Raw genomic sequence first — 20,897 nt, forward strand, 5'->3', positions numbered from 1 at the left:
AAGGGTTGGGATTTTGCTTTCACTAACTACTGCAGAATTGTAGGTAAGAAAACTGAATAAATATCACTTGGAAAGAAAGCAATAATGCATTTGGTTATTGTGCTAGAATGAACAATAGGGGTTGAAAAATGACTATGCAAGCTTCCAAAGAACCATAAAGCACAGAAAATATGATATCTGATTTTAAGGAATTTTAAGGAATGCATAATTATGCATGCACTCTTATGCATAAGTCCTACTCTTTACTATGCTCTAGATTATGCTGGAAGCTGAATTCCTCCCTCACAGGTCTCACCAGCACAGAGGTATACATGTGATAAAAAGGCACCTTTTCTTCACAGATCAAGTCGTGCATTCAGTGAACTTGCCTAAGCCAAAGGCCAGGCTTTTTTGATAATATAAATGGCCTAAGTACTTAAACACTTCAGAACTAGAGAAATTGGAAGAGCGAGACATACCTTCAGAGGGTCAACTTAAAAGATGCCCTTAAAAGATTTAAGTTTTCTTAAAACTGAGGGAAACTTTCTTATTCCATTTTTTTCCCCTCAGATAACTAGGTTAGGCTTATTAGTAGTATATGTAACACTGACTTGAATCAGACCAAGCATAGAATATATGCTTTTTCCTTGGCTGTTCCAAAACTTGTCCTAGTTATGGCCAGTATAAGAAATGTATTGGTTAAAGATCAAAGTTCCAAAGGAGACCCTATTTTTACACAAAAAAATAAATTGTATTAAATTATAGTCTCAATATGGACTGTGTTGAATCAACATAATGTTTATGTTTTTGTGTTTTGTTTTGTTTTTTTCTTCACTAAACCTTCCGTTATTTGTGTGTGTGTGTTTGTGTGTGTGTGTGTGTTTGTGTGCGTGTCATTTAGCTCTTCCTGGATTGGGCTTGTCCAATCCTGAATAAAATGGCTAAGAGTAATTTTTCTTGCTGCATCAGCTATTGTGTATTAGTCACATGAGGCTTAGCAGGACCTGCATAGGTCTATACCACTGCTCTTGTACAGAAAATACACTTTTTTAGGCATTATCAGCTAGCTATTGTTTGGCTACTGTGGATATTGCTGAAATCATAACATGGCATCAATTAGCTTAGTGCAAACAAACCAACTACATGCTTAGTCTGCTTTTTGCCAGAGGTATGTGCAAGGCTACATGGTTAGCAGAATCACGCTATCCAATTTAAATGTAGATAGGATTTGTTCACATTGACGAGATCACTACAAGACCTTTTACTGTGTAATTGCCAAGTGGCTTGTAAATTGGTGCAGTTTAAACATACAGCTTATGTTTATTCTGGCAGGGTACAAAGAAACTTGAGCAGTGTAATATACTTTTACATTACATGAGATGCAGGACTCTAAGTCTTAACTTTAGTAAAGCCGATGCAGAAATAAAACCTATATGTCTTTAAATTTTGGTTTTCTTCACACAAGTCTACATTTCTGTTTTCAAAAATACTTTTGCACTAAAACTTTAATAAAATAAATATTGTGTGTGAGAAGAAAAATCTTGAAAAGAAAAGCCATTACCGTTCAGCTAATGTAGATAGAAGAATGCAAAAAATAAATATAAATATACAGAAAAACTAACACTTTTTCATCAGCTACCCTACATCTTCCTCTCACTCTTAGAAAGTTTTCCATTCAGTTATTCTTGAAATGAGTTCTGATTATGTTTCCTATTTTATAGATCACATTTATTTATCGTTATATAGTAGCACCAGGTGAAAATGCTACAATCAAATGAAAGAAATACAGGAGAGATTTCAAATGGACTATGTTAATTACATGCTGTAAAATTTCTATCTTTCAAAGGAAAAACAATTTCCAACTTCCAAAACCTTGCTATTATTAGCATAAAATAAAAAATCCAAGGAAAATGAAATAAAAAATCTTAAAGATTCAGTGTACTGCTTTTGAATAATGTTATCTACAATTATAAGACAGACAATCTGTTAAATAGAAAAAAGATTTGTTTTACATAAAGCAACAGAGTACAAAAGCACAGCTTTTGTAATTTTGGTAATATTGCAGTTTTACAAATATATTGCATAGTATGTGTAAGAAAATAGTTCCCATCTTTTTATATATTATATATACAAGGAAATCATTAGCATGAAAGTTACAAAACAAAAATGGTTAGCAGACCTTTACTGAATACTGATTGAAACAATATGACACAACCTTAGATCCAGCTTACATATGCATTACAGTGAATCAGCCGATAGTAACTCCATAGTGTTTGCTTTTTTTTTTTTTTTTTTTTTTTTTTTAAATTAGACAGTGGTTTAGAATCTAAAACAATCAAAAAACAACAAATAATACATGGTGTTAGTAACCAAATACCTTAAACATCCTTCATAAAATTCTTCTAGACATCCTTTGTAAAATTCTTCTAGACATGTATAGTTCTATCTTCAACCCAGACTTAATAGCCCTCTGTATCTAAAATGTTTTTTAAGTGAATTGTGTTATCCAGTCAAGCCACTGTTTCGCAAGCAAAACAGTATAACTTCAGTTGAAACAAGCAATGTCTTGGCACATTTTGGAATACACGCTCTGCTTTTTTTATGAACAATGAAAGATCCTGGTATGTATGAACATTAACATAATTACACCATGCTGACAAACAAACACACACAAAAACGAAAAACAAACAAAAAAGTTAAAAAAAAAAAAAATTAAACCCTGGAATAAAGTGAACAATCTACAGCTCAAAATGCTGCACAAATCTAAACTATGTTACAATTTCATGTTGTAATTACAACTTGTCATCTCTTCATTCCAACAGAATTAGTAGAAGCAGCAGTGTCATAGTGTTAGATAAAGTAGAAGTGTCAGTCTTTGGTCTTATCACTTAACCAATGAATGAACTGCAGTACAAAACGATACAGCTAACAGTACTCAGAGAGGTTGGCTGATGTTTTTATTTTTCTTTTTTAAACAAGAAAGAGACAGTATCCTATGACATGGATATCATGACAGTTTTTACAGAACATAAATCTACTGTATATATTAAATACATGTATTTAATAAGGTCTTTTCATATATTTTGTTGTTGGCATAGAGATAGCTCTGAAGAAGCCAAACATCTGCAACATCATCTTAGTGGTTCCCAAACAAACATTTGAGCATTTGAGTACAAAAAGAAGCTTTATTTGATACATGTATTCATATACTAAAAAGAGACTCAAAAGGAACAATTTTAGCCACTGATTTTTTTTTTTTTTTTTTAAAAGTGCACTAATATTAATGCTTAAAAAGACCTTAAGGTCTTCAATCTTTCTCTGCAATTGTCACAACAGAGTGATTTGTTAACGGGGAAACTCTTACCTTAGCCATAAAAAGAAGTGAAATCTCTTTTCTGAAACAAGTGATCAAAATATTCCAATTTTTCTCTAATTAGAGATCCTTCAGCTGGGGCTTAATCATAACCAGAATGTTAGATATTATACAACAAAGACTGAAATAATTTGGAGACAGGGCCAGGAATCTACGAGGAATGTGACAAAAAGTATCCAGAAATTTCCTATAGCTCTGCACAGAATGGCCATTATTTTAAACCTCAGCATTAAAACACCAGCACTAAAATAGTTATGTTTTGGCTCCATGTTTTAACATGGCATGTGTACTGAGATCTAGTTTCCTTCCATCTGAAATGATGTGGTTGGACTATGTCACTTTTTGGACCATGCTATGAATCAAAGAGCTCTATTATTGCCAGCTCCAAACACTAAAAAATACCAGACCTATTTCTCCTTCCACTCAGAAATGATGACACTGCTTATAGATACTTGGTGTTCTGATGTTTGTAGTTCTCTAGATGCACTGAAATCACTTTTCCCATACTCGGAAATCATGTGGGCTAGAAATGTCCTTTAAAATGAAAACTGAGTTTTTCTTTTCCTCTTATAGCTTGCAGTAGATTTTAAGTAAAATATTGGTGTTCTGAAACTCACCAAAATATTAAGACATTATGAGAACTGTTTACGTGGTAGACATGTCTATCTATCACATAGGTTCCTAAATACACTCTATTTTTACTGGCACCAATATTGGTATAATAAATACTACCAAGCAGACTGCAATGATTCCAAGCAAGAAAATCCTGACAGTGTAGAGCTTTGTTTACTTACTGGCTTGGTTTTCTGAAGTCCAAAGTTCCATCTGCACATCTGCTCTGAGTTTTCCCCATACAAAGCAGTAAATTATTTCAGCCTTGTTGTTAACATGAGTTGTTATAAAAGATATGTTTTATTTCTCTACATGATTTGTAGAAAATTGTGGAAAATTTATAAAGTTTGGGTCAGAAAGAAGCCTGAAACCTTTTTTGACTGTACTACAGGTAAGTTATCATGTAAGGTGAAGAGCAAACAAATAAGAATTGCTCAATGGAAAATGCATGACAAATCATGTAGGTTTAGTGGGGAGAAAAAAAAATAATCTTAGTCTACTTGTGTATAATTTGTAGGAAGACAAAATGTAAGTCACTGAATAGATTAGTCATTACAATCTGTGCATCTTTGAAGCAACCAGTGTCTGTAGGTGTGCACAGATAATGAATACATGTAGGTATATCGTCATACAGATCTATATATTGTACTCCTGGAATACGATTGATCCTTTTTCCTTGTGCTCTCACACCAGAGGCATATATTTCCTGATAGTTTTAAGGGTATATTGTATGGATACACTTTCAAATGTCTTATTATCACCATTGTCATTTGTATCTGTTTCTGTTCCTCTTACTAAGAATCCCCAGGCTTCTAATATATTTTCTTGAAATATTTTCTAATACTTTTTTTTTTTTTTTGTTTTGTTTTTCCCAGTGAAAGAATACAATTCTCAAAGAAATAATGAATTATTTCCTAATAGCCTTCTTTTGAACAGAGGAAATAATTTTAGACTATTATTATTATTATTATCTGGTAAAAACAGCAAGTAGAGTATTCTTGCTACAGAGTGAAATTCACACCTCTGAACAGGCCCAATGGAAAGGCAAGCACCAGTCAAGCCGTGGACACGTCTTGTGCTGGTCTTCTGCACAGGAGTGAATTTCACCTGAAGTGAAAACAAAATCAACCTTATGAGGTGGTAATAAAATAGAAAGGTAATCACAGTATTTGTTTGCTTTTTCTTTTTTCTCAAAAGAAAAAAAAAAAAAGCTGCATAGAAATACCCACCTTGCGCTGTTTGCCCTGACTTCAGAGTTACCTTGTAAAACCTGTCATTACATTGATGGTCTTACATTCAGAAGCCTCTAAAGCTACATGGTATTTTAAAGAATAGTATTAAAAAGCACACTTACCTTATGTAATCAAGCCATCTTCCACAATGGGAAACATTTTTATACTGTTTTACATTCCTGGGTTCTGCAAGTTTCAAGATACTCTTGTTAATCAATGTTGCGATAAACTTACTAGCAGCATACCAAAGATTTCAATTACCAAACAAACCAAAGAGTATGAAGATTGATACAAGAAAGAAATCCCACATAAAACTTGTCAAAAAAAGAAGTCAGAAGTGAGCTCAGAGTGCAAATGGGGCTGCATAATTTAAACACAGACCTGATGAAGTCAACATAATATCAATGTATTTTTAATACTGAATGTCATTTAATGCGTGTTTATATATATTTATTACTATTACTTTGAAAACCTTAGCAGCAGATGGTAAACAAAAGAGAATAATGAATATGAATGTGGTACCAGTTGTTAGTGCACTGCTTCTCAGCTTTACACACTGCATTAGTACTAATGTTTGTACTGTGTTCAAACGGCAGCAGTTGGACATAGCTAGAAAATGGAAAAGATATACCTTTGAAGATTTTTTTTTTTTGCACTTGCCAATTATAATTACGTTGTGAAGAGCAATACACTGATCAAAAAACACATCAACAGTATTTCCTTCTTTACCCTGTTCTTTTCCAGAAACTGTATGTTCTACTGAAAGCAATCACTTCACATGCAGTAGCCACAAAATTAATATGTAAGGCCATTCAGATCTGACAAACAAGAGCAGGTGTCTTTTTAACTCTGAAAGGTAATATTGCTGAGCACTTCCAAAATTTACCTAGTGTACAAAACCCTAGACTTAGTAGACAAAGAGTAACAACACACTTTTAAAGAAACCAAACTCACGGAGGGATTCTGTCTCTTTTTGTGTTAAAAACCATTTACTGAATTTAATTGTTTAGTAAAGCAAGCATCACACAATGCTTCAAAATTTTAAAATTCAGGGATAAAAGTTTACATCCAAAAAGATGAATGGAAAATTGTGCTTTCAGACAGTAAAGTTATTTATCATACAGGGGTAACCAATTCATTTCACCATCAGATTCTGGGCAAATTCGTTTATGTACTGTATATATATATATGTGCAGTTCATATCCAGGTCCTGCAAAAATCTAAAACTATGTGCTTCACTTCATGTAGCAAAGGCACCTGTGTTATTCTCCCTTTTGGACAAAAGGTGATATTATGTTCCAGGTTTCCTGATGAATACATTGATTTCTGAATATCTCACTCCCATCTCTACGTTGAGTGGTAACACAAACCACAAGAGAAGGCAGCGCTGTATTCCTGCTTACACTGGAAGAAGTTGCTCTGCAGGCCATTTGAAGCGTCGAACTGGTCACAAGGGAAACCGAGCAGAACTGTGAAGCAGAGGGATAGTAACAAAAGGCTATTCTGGTGTGAGGAGAAGTTGGAGTCCTTCTAGCTCCACAAGCAGATGTTGCTACTGGATTGACATGTGGAGCCTGCTCCTGCTGGGGACAGATAAAGTTTACCATTGGGGCAGGCGCAGAGCTCATAGATAGTCTGGCGAGGAGCTGAAGAGCTAGGTGAAGAGGAGGAAAAGGAGCCCACTGGTAGATTTCCCAGGCGAATAGTATCTGCATTTAAAAATATCTACAAGAGGAAAGAAAAGAAAGGAATAAGTAAATTTCTTTCAGTGTCATGACATATTTTAAAGAATTTACTTTGAGGCAGAGTCATGACATTTTACAAGTACATAAGCTGTCAATATTTGTTGTTTTTCAACAGTGTAGTTGTATAAACATTAATACTCACTACTTCGGTATATGCAAATATTTCACCCAACATGTTTATTCAGATACAAGTAGTGTCATACAAAACCATTTAGAAAATATTGTTGAACAGGTTAAATTCTCACTTGTGCATTTTATGATTAAAATTTATTCATTCATGGCAGTAGCACATCCTTGCTTTGGAAGAGTTTGTATTTTAATAAATGTGAAGTGATATTAAAGCACATTCCCCAGTGTCTTCCTGTAAGCAGCAGGAAATATGTGCTGAACTGTGCTAAACTGTAGGGTCTTAACAATAGCTACATTCTGAGAATAATTAAATAAGGGTGTAGAATCATACACACAAAATAAAGAGCTTATTTGACCTAAATTAGGAGGAAAAAAGATTTCAGGTTAAAGTCTTATTAAGAAGGTCATCAAGCTATTCCCATTTGTTTCTGAACACTGCATATGATTAAAAAAATGTTGTTGTTGTTTTTTTAAATCTCCTTCCATTGGAAATAACAAGAGACAGTATTAAACTGTAAACACCAGTAATTTTCATCTATCTGTATTAAGTTCTGTAATATTTACATTTGAAAATGCTACATTTTCAGGGTCTTGAGCAAACATTGTTATGAAATCAGATAAGTAAAGCACAAAAAATGCAAGTTATCCACCAGCACAAACAGATGAGCTTCCAGCTGCTTAGAGTTCATTTTTTATTTATGGAAGGAGTAAATGAGAGCCAAAGTCAGATCAGTCATTACCTCAGGTACAGACTATGAACCAAAATAAAATGGCTTTAAGCCTGCATATAACAGTATGAAACAGGAAAAAGTCAGCTGCTTAAATATTTGCTACTGATATTATAAGGTGTTGAAAATCAACAAAGCCAACTTGACACCATTATATCACAATGTTAGCAGTGCATGTGAAGAACCTGGAATGATATGACATACATTGCTGCTTCCAACAGGAAACAAACATTATTTTATAATAAAACCAGTGGTATATAGAAGGAAAACAATGCAGAAGCACTATTGAACCCCTGCTGGCAAGAAGCGAAGGACAAAATCATACAGAATGACTGGTGCACACTCATGTTACCGTTCACAGCAGAAGCACTGTAAATGACAAACTCAAAGTAGCTGTAAAACAATATAAACTCCTTCAAGGACTCCTATCCCCAGAAGAAGATACTGTCATTGCTGGGAATTTACACTAGAAGGAAGAATCTATGAGGCACAGGTGACAACTGCTTGGCAAGATGCCTTTCTTAATTCTTATCTTGACTGAAAGAGGAATTCATTAATATACATAAAGTACAGCAAATTGATATCTTTGTTCTGTTAGTTATATGACTAAGGAATGCATACACTCACTGTTGTTTTTAGCATCCAATTTCATAAACCTGAAATAATTAGGAGTCAAAAAGCCCAGCAGAAATAATTTAGATGGAAGAACTGTGGACAGTGTTGGGAACAATTTAATATTGTCCTACTAGAATTACAACCCAGAAGAAGATTGCTATGAAGAATATTCAGCTCTGCTAGGAGCAAATGTGAAAGTAACAATAGCAAGCATAAGAAAATAAAATAACAGATGGGCAAAACAAAGAATTTGAAAGCAAACGAGAAGCTACAAATTGGTAAAATGTGACAAGGAAACAAAAGACATAATTGTCAGTCAGTGGAGTTACAAAATATAAAAAGTACTCTTTCAATTCTCATACCAGGAATAAAAGAAATGTTAACAAGTCCACTAATGTCATAGTAATAGTGGAGTTATCAACAGTATGGAATAAAAACCCAGTAGCACACTCTTCACTGTAAGCTCAGTATAAGTAAAAGCATATCTTTTATACTGAATAGTGTTCAGAACATAGTTCTGTACTTGGAGAAAGACCAAACACTGATGTCAGAACACAATAAAATACTTTCAAATTCAACAGTAACTCAAACGGATATTAAACAGGAGCCAGTAATGTCATACACTTTTTATCAGCAGCTTTTGATAACTTCTACAAATAGTTCTAAAAAAAAAATAATCTTGAGTAGCCTTTTGGACTTTTAACATCGATTTGCAGTAAGCCCTAATGTACTTAGAATATCACGGAAGGCAAACAAAAGATTATTTCTCTTTTTTTTTTTTTTTTTTTTTTTTTAAAAAAAAAAAAAGAAAAAGAAAAAACCAAGATATTAGAACATTATATATGTGATAACATGATGCTTGAGAAATATATAAATCTAAATTAAATGAGTTCTAAAAGATGAGTCTTGATTCAGACAAGAATTTGTTCGCACACACACACACAAAAAGAGGACATTTTATGCCAGAGAACGGGCTAGAAGATGAAAATCTTTTAGTCGCTTTGAACTTTATTATCTTTTATTCTATCTATTATCTAAACTCATTAATCTTACATGTTTTATTACATCAGGACAGCTACAATTCTGCAACCCTTAATTACAGATGTTCTGTATCGTACTGCTCTAAGGCTTTAATCCAGTGGACCTTGCTCCATTGTGCATTGCAATACAATGCTCATTTATTTTTCTCATTAATTTAAATGATATTTTCAAGCATAGCTATGCAAGCATTTCTATTGGTGCTTTCAAACTACACACTGTGATACAGATGAAATTCAGATTTTTCTGCTGCCATAATCTTGAGTGGTATCTCAAAGGCCTTGTTCTAGCAAGCATTCCACAGCATCTGGGGTACAGTATCTGAGAGAAACTGATGTGACTTCTTGTGAGGGTGTATCTGCTGCAATGAGTCTGACAAGCCCCGTGCCTTTGCAGAAAGCTGGGAAGGCTGTGCAATTTAAACAGACTCCTATAGCAAATCCCTGGGAAAGCCCAAGATGAAGGTGGCTGAAAGGCAACATTAAAACCTACCATGTACATATGCAGTCAAGGTTAAAAGGTCAATGTTAAAAGACTACATTTACAGATAAAAGACAAAAATAAAAGACTAAATTTATATAAAAGCCTAATTTGCAGATGCGACGTTGCTATCTATTAGTTAAGCAGGGATCTAAATATTTCAACATAGAAGCCCACTATGTAAGGAATTTCAGATATCCATATTTGAGGATATAGCCTCTCCCCTTCTATCTTTTGCTAAAAACTGAAATTAATGGATGAAATGTCTTCCAACATCAGAAAAACTTATGCTACATACCCTTTTCTGCCTGCTGTTATGAGGTGTTTGAAGAGAAGGGAAGTGGCAAGACAAAAAAAATGTTATGTTCCCAGGGAACACTGTTACTAGTAGCTAAGGGAACTGCCTGTATACATGATGTTTCTCTAATCTTTTGTGCTGTGAAAGGTACAAGATAAGCTATATAATACTTCACATACATCAAGACTATGCCAACCTGTCATGCTCTTCCTGAGACACTCACACCTCAGTAAATATGAAAGGATAAACCCAAAACTTTTATCCATTCTTGAAACATTGTGGGAGACTGATTGAGAATGTACAAAATGGAAAAGGCAGCAGCTATTCTGAGAAGTGCTGTTTCACATCAGAAAGCTGAGCATTTAGCAGGATCATTCCCCCTGTATACTTCAGTTTTAGTAATCTTAAATCCTTGCTTTATCTTGTGTATCTTAAATATGAGAAAAATATATTAGTATAATACTTGTTTTAAATAGACCCGTTTTCTGATTGACTAAAATAGTGAATGGAATAAGGCTATTGTGTGTGAGAAGGAATGGAAAAACTGTACTTTTTTTACATGTATTTTATGCTAATATAATCTTGAGAAATTTCATCTTGCACATTTTACACACAGGCTTTGATTTTCATCAAGCCTGTAGGAGTAATGTATGAGAGAAACAAAGATGTTGAGAAAGAAGCAGAAGAATAAACCAATTTATTTCTATTTCTAAGGAAGTTAGAATTAAATATTCATTAGATAATTTTGGTATTACCTGTTCTGTATTTTGGAAAAAGAGTTGACAGTTGTAGCAAGGTATCAAGATGTATTATATGAAATGGCAAAGGATGTACAACTGTTTGGTTTCTCTACTTAGAATGCTTACTGTTGCAGGAAGTACGGCTGAAAGCACGGCAGACACCAGTAGAGTCAGATCATGCTCCATTTTATAGTCCGAATTTTGCGTCGCATTGCGATTACTTCCCACTTTTTCAAGAAGCACTGTAATAAATCTAGGGCTACTTTGTCCTCCATTTTCCTGTTATTCCTGCACTATGGCAATATCCTGCACTATGGCAATATCCTGCAGCCTTTGCCCTGTAGCCCACGCAGATGGCGAACTGTTTAGTTCAGGTCTTCGGAGACGACACACCAACTGTTGTAGTAGTGTTTGGTCGCTCTTGACCCCCCGGTCGCTGTGTTCCGGTGCCCCTCTGCTTCAGCCGCCCTTTGACAGGTCCCTGTTCGGGCGCCACTTTTTGGTTCGTGGCTGAAGGAACACATGCAGCTGACTCAATATGAGTGATAAAGCATAGTTCAACTTTATTGTCCGGACAGCCTAACTTTTATAGTGAACTTAACAGGGGCGGACAGTGTTTCACACAAGATCATTGGTCAAAAGCACTCAGACAAACAACTACAAGAAAACAACCCCACCTGCAAGAAAACAACCCCCTTGTGATTAGCAGTCACAAAGACCTTGTCCTTGAAGCCAGCTACTGGTAACAATATTTTTCTGAATTCTTCAATTGGGCGATGTGGGAACACTGTCATGGGAACTTCTCATAGTTGCCCTGGTAGCTTGGTTTGCTCAGCTACAGCAAGCCATGGGATTTTTGCTGTTTCAAAAAATCCCTCAACAGCTTACAATCAGTAATTTCTACAAAGTAGCAGAAGCCTCTGCAATGATAGTGTTATTGACTGGCAGATATGAACATGTAAAAGACTGCAAGCATATGCATCTTCAAAGAAATGTCAAAGACTAAACTAACCTGGCAAATCTAGTTGGCCCTAGCTTGTGCCTTGTGCAAGTATTTAGAACATCAAAGGTGACTGTGATATTTATTAACTGAGATTTGGAAATCATCTGCTCATCAGGCTGTGCTGTTATCCTATCTGAACAATGACAAGGAGAAGGAGAGGAAGACGTCAGAAAATATAGATACCTAATAAAAAATAAAAATAAAATCATTGAAGGAGAGAACTTTCAGCAGGCATGATATAAGCTTAAGGTAAAGAATCCAATATTCATACAAGCCATATCATATAAAAGTTCCCCACTGGGTCCTTGACTATATCATAGAATCATAAAGGTTGGAAAAGACCTCTAAGATCATCTGGTCCAACTGTCCACCTACCACCAATATTACCCACAAAGACATGTCTCTAAATATAAAAATATCTAGATAAATATATCCAGATAAATATATCCAGAAGATATCCAGATAAATAAGATAAATATATCCAACCCTTTCTTAAACATCCCCGGGGACAGTGACTCCACTGATTAAGGAGGTATTGGGGAGGCATTGGGGAGGCAAGGACAATCCCCAGACATGGACTGTATATCTCGAAACAAGACACTGAAACTCATGATAAGGAAGCGGCAGACGGACAGAGAAACAAACGTAAGGACTATAAATCTCAAAACTGGACATTGGAATTCATTATAAAGATACAACAAACGGAAGAATTGGCAACAACCAGCTCTCGCAATTAAGAAGCATGCCAATTCAGCAGATTCTTGACCAAAGGTGAAAAGTACACTGTGAGGAAGACTCGGGGTCTTCCTCCCAGAGACCCCTGCCCACATCCCAAAGACCCCTGCCCACAATTCTTGGAAGGCTCTACGCAGGCGCAAGGTGCCAAAAGGCTAATTAGCATGAGAAGCGAGGGAAGGCGGGGATAGGTAATGCATATGTATAGGTGCTTGTAGAATATTGATAGATTGATTGTATAAAGTCAAAACTGCTTTTTGCTTTGGGTATGCACGATAGGTGGAGAGATCCCCCGTGCATCCAGCGCTGCAATAAAGAATATACCACTTAAAGGAATTACGGCTTCGATCTTTGAATCACCACCACCTTCCTGGACAACCCATTCCAATGCGTGACTACCACTTCTGAGAAGAAATGTCCTCTAATTTCCCACCTAAACCTCTGCTGGCACAACTTGAGGCCTTTCTCTCTAGTCCTATTGCTAGTTACCTGTTAGAAGAGGCCAACCCCCAGCTCCTCACAGCTTTTTTTCAGGTCGCTGTAGAGAGCAATAAGGCTCTCTGGAGAAGACAAGGCCTGAGCCTGAGCCTTGTCTTCTCCAGACTAAACAACCCCAGTTCCCTCAGTCGCTCCTCACAGGACTTGTGTTCCAGGCCCTTCATTGGACACTCTCCAGGGTCTTGATGTCCTTCTTGGTGGTGAGGGGCCCAAAACTGAACACAGTACTTGAGATGTGGCCTCACCAGAGCAGAGCACAGGGGAACAATCACCTCCCTGGTCCTCACCTCACAATAGAGGAGGTCCCATCCTCACAATAGAGGAGATGATAGCTTAAGTACACCCAAATTAAAGAGGTAGGATTTATAAATACCAAAAAAAAAATATCTGTATTTAAGTATGGTCAGACTAGACAGATAATGTTAGAGAGCTGCAAGGCATACTGAGAGCTGGTGTGGGTAAGAAATGGCAGGAAACTGGGGGAAACGTGAAAGAAGGAAAACTGAAAGTTTATTGTTCATCATTCAGTATGAAGATACAGTGCAATAAGATCTCACTAAATAAACCATTTGGATTCTATTAGGCTTTTCAGAATTAATCTGAATTACAACAATGCAAGATTTTTGTCTAGTCTTTTTACTCTTCTGCATATGCTATTGGAAGCATACATAGAAATATGGTTATACAAATTGGGTCACTAGACTCCTAACTACTTATTTTCCACTCGCTGATATGTTTTCAAATTCAAGCTGAAGATGAAGTGCAGGATAAACTGCAGCACTTTAGTTCATATTGGCCATATGTTCTAACAGTTACCTGTGTTTTTGACATTTGTTTAAAAATGATTCACCTAAAGTACCTTCCATTAAATCTGAAAGAGAACTTTGAGAAAAAGAAACAAGTATTATTTTTAATGGAAAATTAAAATAATAACTTAATAGCATATATACTGTTAAGTCTAAATGTATGCTGGCACAATATCTGGAACCATATATTAACAATGAACTGTCTTAAAAATTAATACTATTATGGAACAGGTAAACACTGAAATGAATGTGATGACTACTATGAAACTGGGTGTACTAAATATTCAGAGAAGGCCAAAAGATTCTAGATCTAGTAGCATTTATTGAAAATGCATTCTCTACAGAAGTATGATCAGTTGACCAGAAGACAAAGGAGGACTTTAGGCCAAAGTGTGGTCTGGTGTAGCAAATATTCTCTGTCTCAAGATTATACATGACACACCTTGACAGAGCCATCTTTTGTTAACACCAGTTCCCTACTCAATAGTATTCCTGGAATCACTGCCAATTGCAAGTGATTTGAAAACTAATGTATATGTATGTTAAATGTACTATTGTATAAGAGAGCATAAGAATTTATGTTTTGCATATTTTGCATCATTTGAGTTATAACTCCACTGCAATTTATATTGGTGGCTACAGAAGCAGAAACTTTCCAGTATATTTATTCTTTTAATTTCAGTGGTGATTAAATGGGGTTGTTGTGAATGGTGACCAGCAGAAGTTTACAAGCTCCAACACTTATGGTATGTCAATGGTTGTCTCATACATAACAATTCCCAGAATAAAAATCTAAATGATATTAGAAATATTTGCAATTTCATTAAATGTGACAGATGTAACTTCTATATGATTTATGTGGGACAGATGTGACTTTGTGATTTATATATCTGAACCAGAAAGGGAAAGACATGTACTTGGAATATTTGTGCTCAGTTTACTGAGTACAAAATCTTATTAATTAATTACTATGCAAATCAGAACTAGATTAAAATGTGATATTCATGGAAAAATGTTTCATTTATAAAATAAATTATTCATTGTTACTTTTTTTCTTTCTAATTAAATTGCTTATGGTGTTGGTATTCTAAATTTGCTTGTGGACAAGCAGTTCAAAATGAGTGATGTTAATTAAAACACGTTTGGTTTTGTAGTTTCAGAACATTTTGATTATAGATTTCAACATGAACTTTTTTACTGCAAATTTACTTAAGCATGAAAAACTTTTAAATATTATTTAAAAATAACATGCCATTTTAATATTTTTAAATACCTGTCAAAATAGCTTCATAGAATTCTTGAAACCCTCCTTTCCATAGAAATCAATTATTAAAAAATACAGAGAATTTTCCTTTCATTTTCACTAATCACTTTCCTTGCAGACAGCTGTTACAAGTTAACTAGTTAATACTAACAAAAAAAGTATTTAGAAAACAAAATTCAGCACAATTGCTAGACTTTTTTTTTTTTTTTTTATGAATTAACTGGATCTTCAAGCTCTACAGCATACCATTGCTTATTTCTTATTGTACTCACTTCATCCATATAAAGCACTTAAATTTATTTTTGCAAATATAAGTCAGCTGAACTGAACCAACTTGGGAAATGTTGTTTTTGTTGATTGGTCATTCCTCCATATTCATGGCAAATGGCTTGCAGAAAGGCAATTCCATTTCAGTTTATTTAGTTAATTAAATATATATATATTTCTGTTTTAGAACTGAAAAATAGCTATAAAAAAACACCCAAACCAAAGCTTTAAAATGGTACTGTTGGCTGGATTTAAAAGTGAAGATTTAACTTATGTTAAATATTAATCTCTGTATCAAATATATCTTTTGGACTTAAGAGAACTGGATCGGATTATATAGTGAAAGCTAGTACTCACTCGTTTGTTGCCCCTACAAAAGAATCATGGGTGCATGCTTGAGTGACACTCAAATGGTTAATATAAACTTGGTTTTTCTCTTGTCCAGTACACCGATTTTTTGTAAACTTTTTCTGTTAAAGAGTATTGCTCACTTTAACATGACAACTATAAACCTTGCCAAGGGATCACTTTCATTATGCTAGAAGCAACCAAATATCGTCCACAAACCATGCAATGAACCACTGCAATCTGACAGAGAAATAAAAGAGGATAAAGAAGTAAATAGGAGGAAAATCACAGACAGGGTTACTAATACACATATGTTTATGAAAAATTAGAAACCTCAGTACATCTTTCTCCTTTTATTTACTTGGTCTTTGCTAATCAATGGGATGTGATGAAAATTCAGAGCTTAGTTTATCTGAAAGCTGTTTGCAAAACTATGTAGCAGCTGCACAACCCTCAGAAGAGCTGAGGCTAGTTAACAGCCTTTGCCTTCAAAGGGTGATGTATTTAAAAACCTTTAAAATTAGTTGCTAGACCAATCAGCGAACAGCATCATATAATCCTTTAAACATGTTGTCATTACATCATAATGTATTTCAGGTACAGTTCTGCAGATTTTTATGTTGAGCAAAATCTAGTATCTACAGAATTTAAAATTGATCTGTACTTTTGCAATGTGTTTATATGTGAAAGAAACAGTAGTCAGCTAGCAGTTATTGTACTGAATTTCCAGACAATAAATGTTCTTTTTCTTCTTATGTGAACCAATAGATTGAGCTAGAGCCTGGAGCTTCACATTGCATTTTGCTTGTAAATGATTGCTGCTTTAAACCATTGGTTATGGTTTATTTATAGAATAACACATAGTTCACAATTAAATGCCAAGCTATAATTGAATCAAAGGATTCTGCTGATGCCTTGACTCACAAGGGTGCAGCTCAAGAGCTTTATAAAGGGCAGCAGAATCTGAATAGAAATTACAACCCCCAGTATTCAGTCTGAGATCATGCATCATAATGCATAATATGACTAGAAGGATTATTATAATACTGCAGTAAATAAAAAGAAAATTTATCAAGCAGCAGAACTGAGAAAGCTTTCACAGGCTTTCAGTTTGTGATGTGGGAGGCCAAAGATTATACTGCATGAGAAATAAGACTACAGGAAAATTATTTTGTAAACACATTTATGTTCTTCAAAAAAAAAATATACTGAAGTTATTCTTAAGTAAAAGGAAAATATATGTTTCGTAGATTAATCCAAAGTAAATTCATAATTTTCTTCTACATGGCTAAAATTGATTGATTCCAGATTTGACATAAATATTTCCTGGCATGATAGGACAATAATTATGCTACAGAAGGAATATCTGATGCCTTATTGAATAAGCTTGGAAAAGTTAAAGTATTTGACTAGTATGGAAATAATACCAAAATGTATTTTTTCTAGTAGAAAAATGATCTTAGCACAAATATGGTTCATTTATCCAGATCCAGTTCACAAAGACAACATTCATTCCTTCATGAAAGAAACCTAACTGATAATGCATACATTTTCAGGCTAAAATGAAGGTTATTTTTTGGCAGAGATACCTTGTTTTGTTTTAGAATGTTTTCTTAATAATTGGATATGGTAAACTCCTTAATTTTTTTTCCTACATTGCCTACCAATCTGTGATGTTATCTGTTGGGCTTCAAGCACTGACTCTAATCATTACGCTGTTTTAGACATTTGTCCATCAGATTTTCACACAAGGTTCCTCACATCAGGCTGTAATACCCTAACGTGGTTATGGTAACCTTGCACAATCAGTGATGTTGTGGAAGCTTATCACATGCCTTCCACAGTGTTTCTGCAATTTCCTCTGATCCTCTCCAGGTTAAGAGATAAAACAGTAGACTATGAAGGTATCGGTCAGATCTCAGGATGGAATTTCTCTCTTTAGGAGACTGTTCTTTTAAAGATCCTGCTGGAACTGCTAGTACTATAGTCAGACACCTTGAACTTTCTCAGATATGTGTTTTCAGACAAAAACTACTTGGAAAAGGGTGTGGAAATGTTGGTAGCTTCTTTTCTCAAATCTATCAATCTAACTAAAACAATCTAAATCAACCAAATCTAACGTGATGTTGGAATTCTGATAGATACTTACTATGTCCAGGAATATAAAAAATATTTTTAATATGAAGTTCAGTAAAGCCTGCTTTATTAGATATTTTTTCCATAAAGAATTTAATTGTTAACCGAATTCCAGTTCTGAATAATACAAATACAGTCAGAACATAGTCATTTTAACTTTTCTTGGATTTCTATTATCAAAGACTAACTGAGGTCAAAGGACATTATTTCCAAATACATTTTCAGTGAGCTGTAGTAAATATTTAAGAAAAATCAGAAGTCATGCAATACACTCAGAGTTTTGATACAGGCAAAAATACCTGATGAATCTACAGACTAAGCGTTTGTACAAAGCAACATAGAGATCCATGGTGCTAAACCAAGACATTAAAGATAGAAACCATTGCTTCAGAGATCATGGGAAATTGAAAGTAAATGTCTTTCTGGTTATTTTAATTTTCATTTGAGTATTACTTTTCTAAAGGGAAATATCATAGAATCATGAAGAGAAAGAACAAAGAAATCGATTCTAGAAAAAATAAATGTGAACAAAATTGGTAATTAACATAGGAAACATACTAGGTTGGGCCAGGTATGGATTCCCCTCCAGGTATGGAGGGGAATGGGAAACTGGAACCCGTGCAACAAAACTGTGCACAGAAAACACAAGGGTGAAGGAGGACTCTCCCTTTATTTAATCAAACTTTATTCCTCAATTTACCAATGAGAGAGAGTTTGATTCTCCTTAATGATAGCTTGACTACTTAAGGAAACAGTAACAGAGACTTCCTATTTAAAGAGGTGGTAAGTAAAGATAATGGATTGTAGGAAGAGCTCTTATAGCAACTCAGAAATAAGATGCAGCATATGGTATTTTAATATAGAATTTGATATATAAGTATTTGACACTGTCAATTAGGAAAATAGTGTGCTTTAATTATGCAGGACAATAGAAAATCAATAGATTTTCTATTTATAACAGTTCTATATAGAATATATAGAATATATAGTTCTATATAGAACTGTTATCAAAGTAGGTCTTTGATGCAGCATATTTGATGCAGACAAAAATGTTCCTGTCTACACTGCAATGCAAAGAGTGTGTGGAGGGGATTATCCGTCACAGATGTGAATGTTCTTTTTGTTTGTTGAGGCTTATTTGGGTAGCTTGCAAAGCATCTGGGAACATTTGGCAGTAAACAAAATACTAACACAAAAAGCAAAAAAATTCTAAAGAACTCTATTCACAGTTAGATATTTACATTAAACATCCAATTTTCCAAAAGTGCAGTAACCTGGCAAGTTTCATTGAGAACAATAAAAAATTATATAGTTCTCCAAAGTGTCTAATAAGAAACTGAGAACTTTTGATAGACTTGCACAAGGTGGATTTTATTTTTTTTTCCTCCTTAGTCTTTATATCATTTTAAGGAATGAAGATGAAAGGACTCATACAAGTCATGTTTCCTGCATTTCTGCCATTCATAGATTGGCAAACAAAACAGTGACACAATTTAACAGTATTTTCATGATTTCACATAGGTTTACACATGAAGAACCTATAACAAAATCTTTTTGTCAAGCTGATCCTGACACTGATGAAACCATACAGTGAACAGTCTGTTGAAGTACTCTCTTTCAGAGATATTAACAGTTAAAGAATACTCTTCTCTCTCTTTGCCAGATTCATCCAAAATAGTATTTTACCACCAACACTTAGCGATCTCTGTCCCAGGAACAAGCTGGAGGACTGGGTAGCCTTTTTCTTGACTGGTATAATAAAAAAATATTTTTATCTATATCTATTTAACTTTTTCCAATGTGAATGAAATTTAATGAATCAAATATTTGAAAAAAAGCAAATAAGTAATTGTAACTGAATGTGCCAAACCAAAATGATTTTAATGTAGGCAAATGCAGAACATTTTTTGTGATGTTTACTGTGCTGCTGAATAAACTACCCTTCCATTATTTGTATTATGCTGGGCAGAGATAACATAGAACATTTTTTGACCAGCTGAGCTTACCTCCCCTTCTGTAGACTGCAAGTGCAGTTCTTTCCTACACGTGGCCTTTAAGTCTCCTGCAGCTGCATTGACTTGCACTCCCCTGGGTGCTTCCATCACCAAGGATCTAGTAGGAGATTCAAGTCTGAAAGACAAAAACAACCATTAGGAAAAAATGCACTGAATCAAACCACTGAAAAAAAAACACAACCTGGCCCTAAAAATTACAGCTTCACAGTGCTTGTATATAGAAATGTATTTTGAAAGGTAGAGAAGTCAGTTATTTTACATGTAATTCTCTCACTGTTCTCTATAGCCCAGAGAAATGAAAAATGAGTCCGTGTTTAAATCTATTCCTATTTAGGACAGCATTCAGGCATATACTGATGTAAGGCTGTTTGCTTTGTGATATTTGCATGTATTCGTATGTAGTTTAGTTGACTGTACTGATACTGAAGTATAGGTACTTAAGATTCCGTGTGTCAGTGTAAGTGCTACCGTAATGTCAGTTTAATAACCATAGTCTGCTTAGTGACCAGTGGCAAGGGTTCATCTACATAAAAATAAAATAAAAAAAAAGTTTTAAATAACAATATAATACTGATTAGAATGACTTTACCTTCACATGTGTATTTATATTTCAGGGAGGCATAGTAGCATTACGTACAAAGAAAAGGGAAAAACTATTATGCCTCTATTTTTTCTTTTTTTTTTTTTTTTTTTGCGAGCTCTTTTTCTGATCTGCAAAATACTCATTATGCTCTTTAACCCTGATATAATAGGGTCAAGATGCATATCACTGGGTCTTGGTATCTTTCCTCAGTGCAACTATTGCTCTACTCCTGTCATGCTTTCCTTGTCTTTCTGTAGTCTGTGCTCAAGATTC

General features: G+C 34.6%; 1 protein-coding gene across 3 annotated transcripts in view; it reads right to left on the reverse strand.

Moving 5' to 3' along the window:
* Positions 1-6,726: 6,726 nt before the first annotated feature.
* The window catches only part of SGCZ (sarcoglycan zeta), a gene marked incomplete at both ends in the record, with an annotated part of 444,952 nt that continues 430,781 nt past the window's right edge, over positions 6,727-20,897 (reverse strand). For all 3 annotated transcript variants that reach the window (XM_082759042.1, XM_082759043.1, XM_082759041.1), the window contains 2 exons: positions 6,727-6,921; positions 20,033-20,156. In XM_082759042.1, the coding sequence (XP_082615168.1) occupies positions 6,727-6,921; positions 20,033-20,156 (319 nt within the window). The remainder of the gene's footprint in view (positions 6,922-20,032; positions 20,157-20,897) is intronic.

This window comes from Aythya marila (assembly GCF_965140915.1).
Source record: "Aythya marila genome assembly, chromosome: 4".
Taxonomy (NCBI): Eukaryota; Metazoa; Chordata; class Aves; order Anseriformes; family Anatidae; genus Aythya; species Aythya marila.